The following is a 17,088-nucleotide window of genomic DNA, read 5'->3' on the forward strand; positions in this document are numbered from 1 at the left end:
GTGAGTGTATTAATGTGAGCGCATCCCCAGCCATGAACACATTTCTCGCGAGAACGCGACAAGCGTAAAATGTGCGCAGCTCATCGCACAGTGTTTCGAATGCGAAACCGCATGCGTTATGCTTATAGTTCAGCGTTTGTCACGTTTTCAACTAACCAAGTTAACCACAGCTGTTTTGGTCGTAACATCTGCGACATGGGTCTCAAGGCCAACGAAATCATGCGCACAGCCTTTGTGCTTAATGCACTTGTTTTTCCTTGGAGCTCAAAGAACTATTGTTGGAGTGTCTGATACTGATCACTTCAAAAACATTCTTTTCCTCTGAGCTGTCCTTTATCTGGAAGGATCATGCAGTGGTATGAACTTCGCTTCTCTAAGCATGCAGCACAGTGCATGCCTTGTCTGATCACCTGCATAACAGGCACACTCTGATGCCTGCCTGTGTGCTGCATGTTAGTGCATGCTAGTTTAGACGTGCCAAGTTATCTATGCCGCCGAGTCCACTTATATCAAATTCGTATAATTGCCTATATCGAACAGTGACTTGAAATTCATTGGCAAAGGTATGTGGAAGTTGTGGGCCTATATCTTCTTCCTCATCCTTAGTCACATTCAGGGCTGTCTCCAATTTTGTGCCTATACAGGGCGTTTTTTTTTTTTTACCTGCACCAAATTTTTAAAATTAGAAAAATATATCTTGGGTCTCTTTATCTTTACCATTCGGGTGTACGGATTGGCGGCCTCTAGATACAGAGCAATTTCAGCACTTAAGTGCGTAATTAGCGAAGTTACGCTAATTATCTTTATAATTATCAACAATAGGTGGCGACAGCAAATGAGTACTTTGAGGCTCGTCCTCGACACTACCTATCCCAACGATCAAATTTTGAATAGCGGAGTTCATGTGGGAGCTACGCGAACAATTAGTTCCCCTTGGCAGGCTCCTTGAAACTGAAACTGGCCGCAAGAAGAGCGTCCGTGTCGTCGATGTCGCCGCCCCCTGCCTTTCGTCACGTCTCCGAGGTAAGTGCCAGTCCGGCCGCGCAAGCAGCTAGCATTATCTCCTTGCTGTCAGCGGTGTTCGCAGTCGACGCTACATACTGATATGACGCCGTGCCTGCAGTATCTAAAAGACCAAGGAGCGGTGTTGGCGCTATAGCACAACGTGGCGCCCGACGGAATGACGAAGTAAATTTGGTGGCCCGCTGGCATTGAAGCGCTAGGCCAACGCCGCAGACAGCAAGGAGATAACGCAAGCTGCTCGTTGGGCCAAAGCGGCGGTGACGTCTGAGACGTGACGAAGGGCGGCGACATCGATGACACAGACGCTCTGTTTGCGGCCAGTTTCGGTTTCAAGGAGCCTGCTAAGGGGAACTAATTGTTCGCGTAGCTCCCACATGAACTCCGCTATTAAAAATTTGATTGTTGGGATAGGTAGTGTCGAGGATGAGCCCCAAAATACTCATTTGCTGTAGTCACCTATTGTTGATAATTAGAAAGTTAATTAGCGTAACTTCGCTAATTATGCATGTAAGTGCCGAAGTTGCACTGTATCTAGAGGCTCCCAATCCGTACACTCGAATGGTAAACATAACGTGACCAAGATTTACATTTTTCTAATCTTAAAAGGTTGGTGCAGCTAAAAAAAACACCCTGTATATTTAGGACAAATACATGTGATGGATTGAGTGATGCAAGTGCCCTGCCACAGTGAGGTGCCACTCCCCTCACAACTGCTCTGGTTGTGCCTCAATTGGCCACAAACACTTGTGTGAGGAGACTTGCTTCAAAGTGCTCTTTTTGAGCTGAAAGTTGGGTTAGTTGGTTCTACAATAAGTGCATTATGAGAATTTCCAGTGACAAAGAACAAAACATTAGGAAAGGAAACAAGTGGACAGATAGACGCTGTTTCAATCTCGACAAAGGTGCTTGTCAATCACCACGTGATGAAAATTTAATCTGGAGCCCTCCACTACTGTGTCTATCAAAGCCCAGGTGCTGCTTTTGGACGTCAAACTCCCTAAATCACTCGACGACCTGAATAGGCATTGCAATCCGGGATTGAAGGTTGTCTTGAAACATGCCATGGGCATCGCAACTGACTGTGCCGTCTACAGTAAAACCTCATTATAAGGATATAATTGATTTAATGAAGTAAATAAAATTCCCCTTGCTATCCCCATAGAAATCTACTTATGTATAAAACCTGATTTTAACAAAAGATGTCCTGCCAATGGAATAACGTACTAGATTTGTCACTGAAACCCAAAAAAGTGACCCTCACACACTAAATGTAGCACTTTCTATAGGGTTTGGCACACATGTAGTGCAAAAGTTGAAAACTCTTGAATCCTCGCATTAATGAGCTTCGAGTAACACTGGTCTTGCTCACTGCGGTGCTGTGTAAGTTGCTGTGGCTAAGTGCAGCCTCTGAGATTGCATAGGGGCAATCTCGGAATCCATGCTCAACTTGCACACCTGTGCCAGCCTGCGTGGCTCTCCTCACTATTAAAGAATAGTGCGATGAGCTCACTATGAAAGAGTAGTGCACCTAGTTCAGTGAGCCACTGCTTGCGCATGATGGTCTGAAAGACCAGTGCATCTGCATCCACTTGCGCTGGGCAGGCTGCAGCTAGGTGTGCGTGGCCACTGAGATCGCATTGGGGCAGGTGCAATCTCGGAGGCCGTGAGTCTGCCAATCTTAGTCAGCGTGGCGAGGTTCGTTGCCTTCATTTACAGTGGAGTCCTGTGAAAGCTGCGGATAAGCCTGCATCAGTTGTGTTAGCGCACCGTGTTGTGCACCTCGTGCTGCTTGACCATGGAGTTTGTGTCGCAGTGTGGTAGAGCGTTTCTTCGACCGCGTCGCCATTTTGCCGGTTTCGCAACGCCGTAGATGAGTGAGGTGGAAACGAAAGTGGAAACATTGGAACAGAAGGAAGCTATCATAAAAACAGTTGTCAGGTGCCAGAAGTCGTGGGCTGTGCACACCGTGGATTCTTTTGCTGCTTTATTAAAATTTCATAGCATACATGGCCATGTAGCAGTTATGCAGGCTGCTAAGAGCAGGCTTCTTCTATGCGTGTTTAAAATTGTGCACCCCATTGGGCATATATTGCAGTAAATGGCAATAATGAATATAACAATGCAGTGATTCCACTCCTGCGCCAACTGCGCCAAAGTGTGCCAATTGGGATTTACTGCGCCATCCTGATACAATCGACGAATATTGCGCCTAACTGCGCCAAACAGTCTCGGATTTGACGACGTCTATCGCCAATTGCACCACCGGGGAATTAAAACGTTCAATGTGACGATAAGGCGAGCCTTAGTTGCAACCTTAGCTGCAAACAGGAGACGAGAAAGCTGTAGCGCGTACGTCCCAATTAAGGTCACTGGAAAGTACCGCAGCCCTTTTCTCTAATTAGCCGCCGCGCCGCCGATTGGTCAGTTGCCGTCAGGTGATCACTTTCCACTATAGATGGCGGATCTAAGCCGCGCCGGAGGAGATAAGGAGACAGACATCGCTCGCACACGCCGCGCGTACGAGTCATCAACGAGGTCAGATTTTGCATTTTGTATAATTTAGTGTATATGTAACGTTCGTAGACTTAAAACAAAACGAAAGGGAATGCCCGGGTGCTGCACGTTCGGGTGCAGCAACCGCCGGGAGTCCGGGAAAGCGCTTTTCGCGATACCAGTTAAGCAGAAAGAGCGACAAGTTCACTCCCGCTTGGTGAACTTGTTGATATCGCAAAGCTGAGAAGCTCCTTCCGGTATTTCATCGAACTCCCTAAATGCCATAATGTGATGGAAAAGCTTCTTCGCGCATTTGCTTTGAAGACTGCGGTTTGCCTTGAGTAAACAAAGCGAGGAAATGCTCAGAAATATGCAGAACCGAGCAAAATGTGGCCCGAAGAGCGACGGAATACGGGCGGCTGTGTCAAAAATAACAAAGTGTAGTGAGAAAACCACTGCAATAAAGATCGATCGACCTGTCAATGTTGAAAATTAAAATATAGATTTTCTCGTGTGTTGTTTAAAACAACACGAATATGACCTGGTTAATTCTGTTTTAGCATCCCTTTTCTTGTAGTGCAGTCAGGGACCGTTTATTTTCGTAGAAATAGATCTGTATGAAACATTTCGTGCGCGGTTAAATCAGTAGCCACGTTAGAAAGCGATAGTGGACAGTTTTAGTTACACGTACGTGGAGACTTCACGTACGCAAACGTGAACAGTCTACGTACCTTACGTGCACGCCATCTGAAACGCTTTTAGCTACACGTACGCGACGCACCACGTAGCTACATCTATCGGGAAATATGAACAATTCAATTAAAGATGAGTATTTTAGCGAAGCCAGTGATGTGCATTGATGCGTGCCGGTGATGCGTACTGCTTACACGTAGAAGCTCTACGTACGCAAAGCCTCTACGTGCGTGTAACTAAAACTGTCTAATATCCACGCGTATAAACGATTTTCTGGCAGCGCTTGATGCCTAGTCATCTGAAAAAGAAAAAAATCTTGTGTGACACACGAGCATCGGGATCGCTTTGCATTTAGAACGGGTGGCGCACAGTTGAATGCTTCACTTTCCGAGTGCAGTAGCCGACCGATTTTCCGGACTTCGTGGGGACTGAAAAATCGAGCAGTCCGCACAACCGAACAGTCCGAAAAACTTGCCCCCCCCCCCTAAGAGAAAAAAATTGTGAGGCTTAGAGCGGCTTAAGAAAAATGTCGCACTTTTGCCGAAAAGGCGGAGCATCGATTGCGATAGCCAATTAATAGACAGCGATATGAAGTAAGGATGTTGGTTTTATCGGCCGTATAAAGTTGTAAATATGCGCTTACTAACTAAATAAGCACCGTGTCACGCGCGCACAGGTTACATGAACACATCTCGCTCGATGCCCGCGGGCATATTGACCTTCGCGCTGTCTATTCTATCGCTTCAACGCGAACATTGAAAAAAAAAATGAAAAAAAAAAAACGGCGCATACGAAGCTAGTGGCACTCGGCACACGCCCTTTGTACCCATCGCAGATCGCGGGCGCACACTTCGGCCACATAGCAGATCGCTTTCAGGATACGGTGCCTGCGCCGCAGCTCCGTCGGCAGCCGCAAGAGCAGAACTCCCCACCGTCTCCGCCGCCTTCTCCCCGTGCCCCGCGAGCGCACCAAGTCCGTCCGCAGCGCGCCTCCGGCCGCCTTCCTCTCTCGCGTGCGTGAGAATATATTGCGGTTGCTGGCTGACCCTCGCAAGCTTTCACCCGCACACAGCGTACGGACCGAACAAAAAAAAAAAGACAAGAAAAGCAAGTGCAGCTTTTTAGAACGTTTTGTCGGCCAAGGAAGAGCGGGCATGGCCTCGGAGACGAGGGGATAGCGTGCGTCTACTGATCTTGAAGGCTATACAGGGGGGCACTGGAAGCCAAGCCAGCGGAAAATCCAACATGGCGGCCTCCAAGATCGGGTAGCGTGGCTCGGAGCGAGCGATTTAGTCCGGAAAATCGAACATTGGCTCCTAGATTCGTCCGAAAAATTGCTCGCGAAAATGCATTAGCTCTATGGGAATCCTGCCGGTACATCTATGAAGTCTGAAAAATCCGTCGGCGACTGTACTTGTAATTTACATCGTATCTAGCTAAACGAAATGCGGTTTTGTTTGTGGATTTCACAGGGCCCACTGCGGCAGCCATCGTGCTGTTCTTCACTGTAGCAAGCCTAGAAAACCCGAGGAAGAGCTGCTCGTCTTTTCCGCGCAGTGTTGCCTGCGCTCGCTCAGACGGTTGTGGTACTTTCAAAGTTCCAGGTTCCAGTGACTTTAGCAGTGCCACGCACGGCGCCGACACGGCGTCTGCCTTGCAAGGCGGCTCGACGGCAAAGTGCGGTTTCTGCCGAGGCTCGCGGCTTCAAGCTTAATTGGCGATTCATCGGCGGACGTTATCTACTCCGGAAACGCAGCTAGTAGCTTGTTTGAAGCGCAGCATGACGTGGTTATAATAACTGCGTGCCGCCAATGTGTCCATCATTTCTGTTTCTGGATATTACCGATGACATCTGGGAACACTAGCAATATATGAAATGATATCAATTTGTGTCTGTGTGTGTCGCATGCACACAAGTGCATTTTTTTCTCCACGAGATCTGCAATAGATGGAAATGTTTACGAAGCTTCTCGTGCGAACATAAGAATTATTCAGGTAATTGAATGCAAATTGCAACTCGCTTTTTCGAAATACTTCAGGATGTGAAAAATCAGCTGCTCCAAGCTGCTCCAAAATGCTCCAAAATGAAATTTCTGATGCTCCAAAAATTGCGCCAAATCATAAGTCCGCAGTAGCATCACTGACAATGTAACGTATGTAATGAAGGAATTTTGGCTCCCCTTCAACTTCATTATAACAAGGTTCTACTGTACATGCTTAAAATCAATGCTTCATGCTTTCATTCTATCTAGATGGCCTCTTCCTTTTTTTTGGCAGACATCGAAAAATAGAGCACCTAAGTTGCCTATGCATATATGTCTCTCCACTGCATGTTGGGTACACATGGCATTCACCGTGCACATGGCACACAGATTATGGTTCATTCAGCGTGGCATTCACAAGCACCCAGAGCCGACGTATATTTTAAAAAATGACGTGCATCCACTTTCACCACTCAAGACATTGGTGTTAGTGAAAATGCAGCCTGCTGCAAACAGGTAGTTATTTGGAATGGCAGGAGGCTTATAAAGGTTGCTTCACTTCTTCATATTTGGCTTGTTGGATTATTGATAGGCCAAACTATTTTGATCCCCCTTGGAATTCGATATATTTGGGCTCGACTGTAGCAAGCGTCTTGCTTTTTATTGTATGTTTTGTCTCATTTTGCACGTAACATATTAAAGAGAATAGTCAATTTGGCAAGTTGAGTACTGATCCATGTTTAAAGGGTAGTGCAGAAACCTATTGTCCTGTCTAGGTTTTTGCGTTACCCTTTAAACATAATATAGATATGCTAATAACACTTGGAGGTAAGGCTTGAGGCACTGTTATTTTGTTATGGCATGTTCATCGGTGTACGTCAAAGTTGTGGACATAACTCTCTACACAACATGCAAAGTCCATAAGGACAGTCTTACTTCAAATGAATAGACTCATGTAGTTGGATTTGACGCTGAGATTACCTTGGGTAGTATGTGTGAGAAGATGATATTGCATTCCGATATCTACAAAGTACAACGGTATGTTTGCCTTCAACTAGTTAGGCTTCTGATAAAGTAGTGTTTCCTTTCAGCAGGTATTAGCAGACATTTTTCCATATTTGTTTTTCAAGAACGAGTGTATTTTGGTATGGTGCCCTCTTTAAATTCTGAAATTAGCGATAAAGAAAGTTAGTGAAAGGCCACCATCTTGAGCGATCTACCTCAACTGACCTCTCATACTTAGCTGTAAATGAGATGGCCTATGACATAGTCACCTCATTGCATTATAAAAAGAGGTGCATTCTTCAAGAATCAAAAAGCTGATAATGTTTCTCTGCTTTTCTGATTTCTCTGGATATAAAACAGACAATAAGAACTGCTTTCAGCAACTTTGCATAAAAGATACGCGAGAGCAAAATAATTTCTTTTCTGTGTTAGAAAACACATCTGCTGCAATGGCCGTGGTGCATCACACTCATGGCAAGGATGTGCGTAATGCTACGATAGCCAATAGTATCCCCCCACTGATTTTGCTGGTGGTTCCCTGCCTTTTTAGCTTAAAGTAAAAAAAGTCCGGAAGCTTACTCATACCTGAATTACTATATGGGATTACTAAATGTATTTGTGCTATTAGCCAGCAAAGTAAAAACATTAGTTTGGCGTGAAAGATTATCAGCGTAGTATTGTTGTACCCCAATAAAAGGCACCAGCTACTGAGCATGACAAGATATTTAATTTTGTGTTCAATAACGGCGGCAACCTAAGCAAGGGAGCCTTTTTTTTTTTTTGACAGATTTAGCTTAATCTAAGTCAAGCTTTCATTTGTTCAGCTCGCCATGGTTCTATCACTAACATAACTGTATCACTAATATCACACTGTATGTTAAGAATGGTGGAATATTATGTATATAATTATACCTACATTAAGCATGTGTTTTCAGTTCCTTTCCTATAATGCTATTTCTGTTTGTATGTGCCCGTATCACGTTTTTTATGTACATCTACGGCATACAATCCTACCTGTCTTTGTTATGTAGGTGCGTGAATTCATTGCATTTCTTGATTTCAGTTAAGCATGTAGCAAGTGTTATTGATTCTGCATGTTTTAGGCTACTGAATTCACATGGGGGCAGAACACCCTGCAATGCACTGCTGCTGGATTGTGTTTGAACAGTACAGTGTAGTCCACTTATCACAATATAGTCACAAGAAATTCGAATTATCATTATCTGGGCTGTAGTCTTTTTTCCCCCCTCTATCCTTAAACAGAGGAAGCCGCTGAATAGAAAATGTGAGGTGCAGCTAAAATTGCATGTTCAGCATTATGCACACTGCAAAAGAAAAAATGCTGTGGCAGGTGGGACCTCGCGATTCAGGCACTACACATGTGCTGACAGCAGTCCAGCAGTCCTTCATTGGCACCTTTACGAGTAGCTTTGAAAAGTAGCACAATTCTACAATCTGAAGCAGTTGTAGCTGTAGCCAGATCTGCTTCTGTACGAGGTACGTGCTACCTGTTCTATGCCAGAATCAGAGAAAGAAACTTAACCTGGCTTGGTTGAAAACACTATGGAAAGGCTTCAGTATCTCATGTTACGATGATGAGACACTACATATTATGTAGTTTTGTTGTGTAAAGAGTTAACGCAAAAGTGGCTGGTTTCTTATTATTATGATTGATATATTGTTATAAGTGGACTCCACTATACAGGGTGTTTCAGCGAACACTTTCAAAATTTATTTAAGGTTGCCTGTGGCAGATAGCTCAATTCTAGTTATTGTGCAAGTAATGTCCGCTTCTTCCAGTAGACCAGCTCAAGAAATTGAAATGCATAATCGAATAATTAACAAAAATTTACTAAATAAGTTTTTAAGTAATTACCTGATGGCGCATATTGCAATTTACAAATTGTAGCCGTGGAGTTCGCAAGACGGATCCACTTGGAATTAATTCTCAGGATGACAGCAGTTTCGAGATATTAATTCCCCAACTTTGCGGAGAAATGCATTGACGTTCCAGTTAATTTTGTGCTTCAATGCATAAAGCGACATTTTGTTAAGAAACTAACTGGAACTCCAATGCATTTCTCCGCAAAGTTTGGGAATTAATATCCCGAAACTGGTGTCATCCCGAGAATTCGTTCCAAGTGGATCCACCCTGCGAACTCCATGGCTACAATTTCTAAATTGCAATATGGGCTATCAGGCAATTAGTTAAAAACTTAATTAGTGAACTTTTGGTAATTATTCGATTATGCATTTCAATTTCTTGTGCAAGTAATGTCCGCCTCTTCGAGTAGACCAGCTCATGAACTAGAATTGTGCTATCTGCCACAGGCAACCTTTAAGAATTTTTGAGTGTTCGCTGAAACACCCTGTATTGTGTGGCTGCAGCTATTGCTCGATTATGTGGCTTGTTTAACTTTTGGCTATGTCAAATGTGCAGGTTATGACAACCAAGTCCCCATAGACTCTATGCAAGGACTTGACTTGGGGCCATCACAAGGTGGACATAATTACACCCCGATGGACACAGGCATGGACCTTGATGCCCCGGGTGACCTCAATTTTGACCCTCTTGACCCTTCCCTTCCTGCACCAGCTCAGCAGGACACCAGTGGCCAGCTGGCAGCTTGGTATGACACTGATCTATAGGATTCCAGGAGCTGCTGGCCATAGGCTTGGCCAACTTTGGCTCTCCTCCTCCTCATTCTCAAATTTTTTTATGCATTTCTTGAGCAGCTGGAGTGTGCTTTTCCCATGAACCATGCGTTTGGGGCAAGCATAGATTTTGATCCCTCTAAGAGTGGTGCACAGGGGGGACAATTTTTGCGGAGAATCTTTGCTCCTAATGCTCTTGGTTCAGGAGGCACCTAGTAGAGGCAAAGAAGTTGAGTATGCTGGCTGTGTCAAACATTTAAGGCCACTGTTTCTGCCAAGGTCCCTAATCATAATAGTGGCACACGTATGGGATCTCCCTAACTGTGGTTGGTGGCAGCTTTTATTTTTGTCTTGGTCTGCCTTTACCTCCATTTGTGTTTTTAAGTAATGCAGTTAGTCCTCCCCACTTTTTTTGTTTTCCTGTTCTGGGCAGTCTATGCTGTGCCAATCTATTTGTGCTTCGCTGCTTCATGAAGCAGTGTAGGCTTAGTTCAGTGTGCATCATCGTTTCTTTAAGTGCCATGTTTGGCGTTTGTACTTTTTCATATTCAATGTCCTTCAAGATGGCAATTATGCTGACATTTGTTACGGTCGAGTTACAAGGAATGTGTAGTATTCCGTTTGTGTTCCTTCTGCCACAAGTGCTGTGGCTGTTGTGTTGCAATATCAAAATCTTGCCACCAATTGTTTGTATTTCGGACGTTTATATCAACCAGGTGATACATTTTTACTCTTTACCTAAGACATACTTGTATTTACTATCCAGCATGTATGTATTGGTGAGACATCCACATGAAAATAGAACAAGTTTTCATTTGTATTAGGTGGCATAAGGCAGTGTGGGTATACTTGAAATGTCATTTTCTGTATGTGTCTGTGCACTGTATTGAATAAAGTAGACAGCATAAACTTGTCCATTGTATTTGTATGCTGCTGAAATAACCTCTTAGTTTAGGCAGTCAGTACATCTGCATTTCTGTTTCATTCCTGTATTTTCAGTTCTTACTGCAAATACATACAGTAAACCATCGTTAACTCACTCTGATATCTCAAATATCGGTTGTCCTAATTTTTTTTTTCCCGCCAAGGTTTTAACCCATGCGCCGGAATCCGGATATCTTGAAATCTCGACTTCGAAAATACCTGGAAAAAGGTAATGGGGCAGTGTCTGCAGCATTGCTTGCACTCGCTTTTTACACGGCAGCAGGTTGCTAACAGAGCCAGACACTGTGCCGGGCCTTGCTCCTTGCTTATCTTTCTCCCCTTTTCATCTATCACCACTCGCGTGTGCTTGCTTGGTTGCTTAGCCTCATGCAGGAAGGGTGAGCTGGGAGTCTCTTTTGAAGACGTGTTTTTAGCCAACTTCAGGCAGTTTTGGTGTATTTAGGCATCTTGTAACCACTTCTAGAAAGCAACAGTTGGTTAGATGACTTGTAGATGTATAAAAGTGGCAGTGGTATTAATTGGATACCTCATAATGCCAAGAATATGTAGTAATAGTGAGCAACTAAGAATATAATATAAACACGTAGCTGTAAACAGGCGGGGAGCAAGTCTGTGTCGCTGTCACCCTCTCTCGTGCCGCCACCAAGTCCCAGCTAACCTAACTGCAGTTCCCTACACCAGTTGGCATGGAGTGTCCGAGTTGAATTAGAGTTGAATAGGGTGCCTCTTTGTGCGTGCACTGCAGCACATGGTAATGGGGAGGGCACGTGCATCGAGGCGCCCAAGGGAAGAAGTCTGTGATGTTCTGTGTAGGGAACTTTCCCTTTCTCAGGAAATATTCTGCCACAATTTTGGACGAAAGGGAAAAAAAGGAATCATTGCGATATTGCAGTTACCTTTAAGATTGATGAAGTAAATATTAGAAATATGCCGTGAGCAAGATCGCTTTGACAACTCGCAGCGCATCCTTCTAAGTGCACGGACAGAACTTGGAGTTGGTCAGCTTAAAGTTCTAATAGTCTTTGTTGGTTGAAAAGTGAGTGCTGTTGGGTGTAAAACTTAAACTGCAGTTTGTTGCGTCAATATTTGATATTTGCCTGCTCAGAATCTCTCAAAAGCTGTGAGCTACCAGTGCTAGTTGATGCTAGAGCTATGTCTACACGAAAGATACGTCAGGAACCGAAATTCAAAATGTTCTCATTATATTGCTGTCCGACCGTGATGTTGAATAAACTGGGTAATGTTTTGAACACGACTTCACAGGCAGTTGCTAAGGCACCTTTACACACACACTTAACCTGTGTGTGTCTATGTGCAAGAAAATTTACCGGGATCTTTTTTAGAGTAATGTGGGGAAAATTGTCTCAAATAGGGAATTTTTGGGCATAGGAATGGGAATTCTGCAAGGGACGGAACACCACTGGAGGGAGTAGAGCAAAGTCGGTGAAGTGCATCTGAATGCGCATGCGTGTTGTCATCCTTCAGCGCACGCACGAAAGCAGCGCTATAGTGCCTAGAATATATATAGGGTGTTTCAGCGAACACTTTCAAAATTTATTTAAGGTTGCAAGTGTTGGACAGCCCAATTCTAGTTAATGAGCTGGTCTACTTGAAGAGGCGGGCATTACGTGCACAAAAAATTGAAATGCATAATCGATTAATCAACAAAAATTCACTAATTAAGTTTTTAACTAATTACCTGATGGCCCTTATTGCAATTTACAAATTGTAGCCATGGAGTTCGCAAGGCGGATCCACTTGAAATTAATTCTCAGGATGACACCAGTTTCTAGATAATTCCCAAACTTTGTGGAGAAATGCATTGGCGTTCCAGTTAATTTTGTGCTTCAATGCATAAAGCAACGTTTTCTTAAGGAACTAACTGGAACGTCAACGCATTTCTCCGCAAAGTTCGGGAATTATCTCAAAACTGGTGTCATCCCGAGAATTCGTTCCAAGTGGATCCGGATCGTCTTGCGAACTCCACGGCTACAATTTCTAAATAGCAATATGGGCCATCAGGTAATTAGTTAGACTTAATTAGTGAATTTTTGTTAATTATTCAATTGTGCATTTCAATGTCTTGTGCAAGTAATGTCCGCCTCTTCGAGTAGACCAGCTCATTAAGTATAATTGTGCTATCTGCCACACGCAACCTTTAAGAATTTTTGAAATTGTTCGCTGAAACACCCTGTATATATAAGTATATTCAGGCAATTTTCAGAAGAATAATATTGTGTTGGAGTGCATGTGGCAGGCATCGCCAAATCCTGACTGGGAGCTTACCACTGTCGTTAAAAAGAAAAGTGTACAATCATTGCATTCTACCAGTGCTAACATATGGTGCAGAAACTTGGAGGTTAACAAAGAAGCTCGAGAACAAGTTAGGACTGCACAAAGAGCGATAAAATGAAACATGTTAGGTACGACGTTAAAATACTGGAAGAGAGTGGTGTGGATCGGAGAGCAAACGGGATAGCCGATATTCTAGTGGACATTAAGAGGAAAAAAAATGGAGCTGGGCAGGCCATGTAATGCGCAGGATGGATAACCGGTGGACCATTAGAGTTACAGAATGGATACCAAAGGAAGCGCAGTCGTGGACGGCAGAAAGCTATAGGTGTGGTGATGAAGTTTGGAAATTTGTAGATGCAAGTTGGAATCGGCTAGCGCAAGACGGGGGTAATTGGAGATCGCAGGGAGAGGCCTTCGTCTTGCTGTGGACATAAATATAGGCTGATGATATTTTAGGCACTACAGCGGTGCGCCAACCTCAGCTGATCTTTACTCAATGGCCGGCCTTGACGAAGCCCTAGCGTGACGCGGTATCGGAGTGTGTGACGCGAAAGTGATACTCCAGCGTAGCGCAGCTGCGAGGTGCAAGTCTTCTAGCGCTCTTTGGGCATTATTGGCCCTTGTGTCATTAAACCCCATACATCATATTTCCTCAGCTTGTGTATAGCTCGGGCTTTCACAAACTTCGCCCGCCATTGTCTCCCTTGAGGCGTCTTCTTGGGCATCGGCTAGGCCACTCTGCTTCAGCCCTGTATCAGTGTTGGTAACTTCTATTTAGTCACTTTTTGTTTCCCAGTCAGCGTTCCTAGTAGCATTTTAAGAGTATCTGCTTCGCAAATCATAAAAGAATTGAACTGTATACGTAGCTAAACCGTGAGATTTTTGGCGAGCGCTGGTCGTCTTGAACGTGTTTATAAGTGCAATAAAACTACTATCGTTACTTTGTATAGCTGTCCACTAATTTGCTATCGCAATCGATGCTTTGCCTTTTGGGCGAAACTGACTTTTATTAGGCGCACATAAAGACTACCTTGTTAAAATTCCATAACTGCCTATTGCTTCTTTTATTTCTTAATGAAGTTACTTTATCTCGAACTTGTGTGTAGCTTCTCATTCCTGCATTTTATTGCGATAGCAATTATATGGACACTGCAACCGGATTTCTGCCGTCGCCGTGAGGTTCCGTATAAAGGGCGATAAAATCGTCGCCGCGCGCCGTATGCGCGAGTGAAAGCGCACGGGGGACGCGTGCTCTCACGGAGAGCGAATGCACGGCGGAAAGCAAACGCGACCGTCGCGCGAGAGGCCGTGGGGCTATGGGAGGGAGGCGGGGCGACGCTGTGCTGCGGCACGAAATGCGTATCTTGCAGCCGGGCGCAAGGGGAACTGGCCACTCAATCTCCCACGCCAAAGCAAGAAAGCGGGAAGGCAGCGCGGGAGGGAGAGGGGGGCAGCTTCTACTCTGCCAACAACTGCGCTTGTACTTTGCCTGGCTGTGGCGGTCGCCCGCACCGTCTCTTATCTCCGCACGACTCTGACCTTTGTATGTGCTGTGCATTCGCTGCTCAGTTTCCGTTGAAGCGATAAACCGCACGAACCTTCGCCCGCTGCGGCGGCTGTCTGCGGTCATTCAGTGGGATCTATTCATGTTTGCTTGTGCGCGCTGACACCACGCTTGTTAATTCAGTTAGCGAATGTGTCCAAGTTTATGCAGCCGATAAAACTACTATCCCTACTCCGAATTAATAGCTCTCTACTAATTTGCTATCGCAATTGATGCTTCACATTTCGGGCGAAACTGTGACATTTTTATCTCTCACCCATATTCTAAGATTCAATTTGGATATATTCATAAAAGAAATCTTAGCTTCGTCCGAAACGCGATGAAAGCAATGTGTTAGAGAATTCGACGAAGTAATGTCCGTAGTTTTATTGGACGTATAAATTGTAAACATTTGCTTTATGATTAACAAGGATGGTGTCGCGTGCACAGGGCAACATGACCAGATCTCGCTGGATCATTTATTTATCAATACTCCAGGCCTCGATAAAGCTTATACAGGATAGGGCAGAAAAGAATAAATACATCAAAAGGTAGTGTTCGATTAAAAGACAAATAAAATTCCTCAAAAGGTAGTGTTCGGACAAAGGACCAATGAGCACGAACGCTGGCTGTCGCAACGCTGGGGTGATGAGCGCCGGTAACGGCGAGCGAACCCTTCGTGCTGCCTGTCCCTTTACCGCGGTGTCTCGGAAACGTGAGATTGCGTGACCTCCTACACTAGGCGCGCGGGAACAGAGCGCGTTTGAAGTCGCCAGCCATCTCGGCAGCCCACGGCGTTTGCACCCGCCGCAGATTACCTCGAAAACACTGCGCGTGCGCCGCGTATGCGCTCAGCCGCGCGGACAGCCATGCGCAGCCATTGCTGGGTTCGAGTAGGAGATACGCACCTGCACCCTCCTAGCGCGCGCTTGATCAAGTGATCAACATTGGACGCGCAGTAATACCGGTAATACGGCGCGCATCAAGATCCTCGGCTCACCCATAGCGTACGGCGCACGGAGCGCAACATGACGGCTACAACAACGGTGAACCACTTGCTTGGCCTATCCCCTGTAGTTGGTAAGAGCCATTGTTTCGAGGGGAGTACCGCTTTTTTGTTGTTTTTTGTTCTAAGGCGTTTGCTGTAATAAAAAGACAATTTAAATTAAAATATGGTGTATTACGCGCCAAGACCACGTTTGATTGTAAGGCACGCCTAGGGGGGAACGTCGGATTAATTTCGACCACCTGTGTGTGTGTGTGTGTGTGTGTGTGTGTGTGTGTGTGTGTGTGTGTGTGTGTGTGTGTGTGTGTGTGTGTGTGTGTGTGTGTGTGTGTGGTTAATTTCAGCTTGCACCCAATGCGCCTTGCACGAGAATGTTTGTATTCCGCCGATATCATTGCTCAGTGGCTACAGTCGGATAACCGCTAGCCACTGTTCCGCCGCGAAGCTGCAAAGAGTTCATACTTCAAACTTTCCCTGTTACCTAACCTAAATAAGGCGGAAAGCACAAAAATAAAATAATAAGCGCGAAATTTTATACTTTTTCCCCCGTCTATTATAGCGGAACGTACAAGTACGACGCTATTTGAAAAGGTCGCATGAAGATTTTGTTTGCTTCTGTGATTGGCTGGCGGAGTAACACAACCGTGCGCGGTCCGTATGCCTTTGTTGCCAACTGCTGATTTTTTATTGCGATAGCAATTATATGGACACTCAAAAGCAGATTTCTGCCGTCGGCGTCGCCGTCGCCGTGAGGTTCCGTATGACGTCAATGGAGATGAAATCGTCGCCGCGCTCCGCCGAACGCTGTATGTGCAAGTGAAAGGGCGCGAGGGACGCGCTCTTTCACGGGGAGTGAACGCACGGCGGTGAACAAACGCGCGTTCTGCGCCGTGTTTCCCTTAAGGGCTGCAGAAGTAGGCGTCTCTTTCCTCCTTTACAATCACCATATATGTAGAGCAAACGCGCCTTCTTCCAACGCGCGAGAGGCCGTGGGGGAGGGGAGGGGGAGGGAAGGGAGGCGACGTTTAGCTGCGGCACCAAGTGCCTATTTATATCAGAGGCTCTGGCAACAGTCACCAACGCCGCAGGCATTTTGAGCGAACGCGGGCAAAACGCCGACGGCGTCGACAACAGTTCTGCGCGTTGCCGGTGCTGCTGCATGTCCAAGTTTATACAGCTGATAAAGCTAATATCATTACTCCGTATAGCTCTCTACAAATTTGCTATCGCAATTGATGCTTCGCCTTTCAGGTGAAACTGCGACAACTTTTTAAAAAGTTGTATCCTACTATATGGCGTTGCGCTGGTTGAGCACGAGGTCGTACGTTCGATCCCTGCCGCGGCGGCCGCATTCCGATTGGGGCGGAATGCAAACAAACGTTGCATTCTATTGCGCGCACGTAAACAGACCCCAGGAAGTCGAAATTATTCGGAATATATCAGATCGT

At 45.3% G+C, this 17,088-nt stretch overlaps 1 protein-coding gene across 1 annotated transcript in view; it reads left to right on the top strand.

Annotated features, from left to right (window-relative positions):
- Window positions 1–10,764, top strand: part of LOC119462045 (armadillo segment polarity protein-like) — a 58,980-nt gene extending 48,216 nt beyond the window's left edge. Inside the window, exon 15 of the mRNA XM_037723400.2 lies at window positions 9,637–10,764. Within this exon, the coding sequence (XP_037579328.1) occupies window positions 9,637–9,845 (209 nt within the window). The 3' untranslated portion in view covers window positions 9,846–10,764. The remainder of the gene's footprint in view (window positions 1–9,636) is intronic.
- The last annotated feature ends 6,324 nt before the right edge of the window (window positions 10,765–17,088 follow it).

This window comes from Dermacentor silvarum, chromosome 1 (assembly GCF_013339745.2).
Source record: "Dermacentor silvarum isolate Dsil-2018 chromosome 1, BIME_Dsil_1.4, whole genome shotgun sequence".
In the NCBI taxonomy this organism is placed as follows: domain Eukaryota; kingdom Metazoa; phylum Arthropoda; class Arachnida; order Ixodida; family Ixodidae; genus Dermacentor; species Dermacentor silvarum.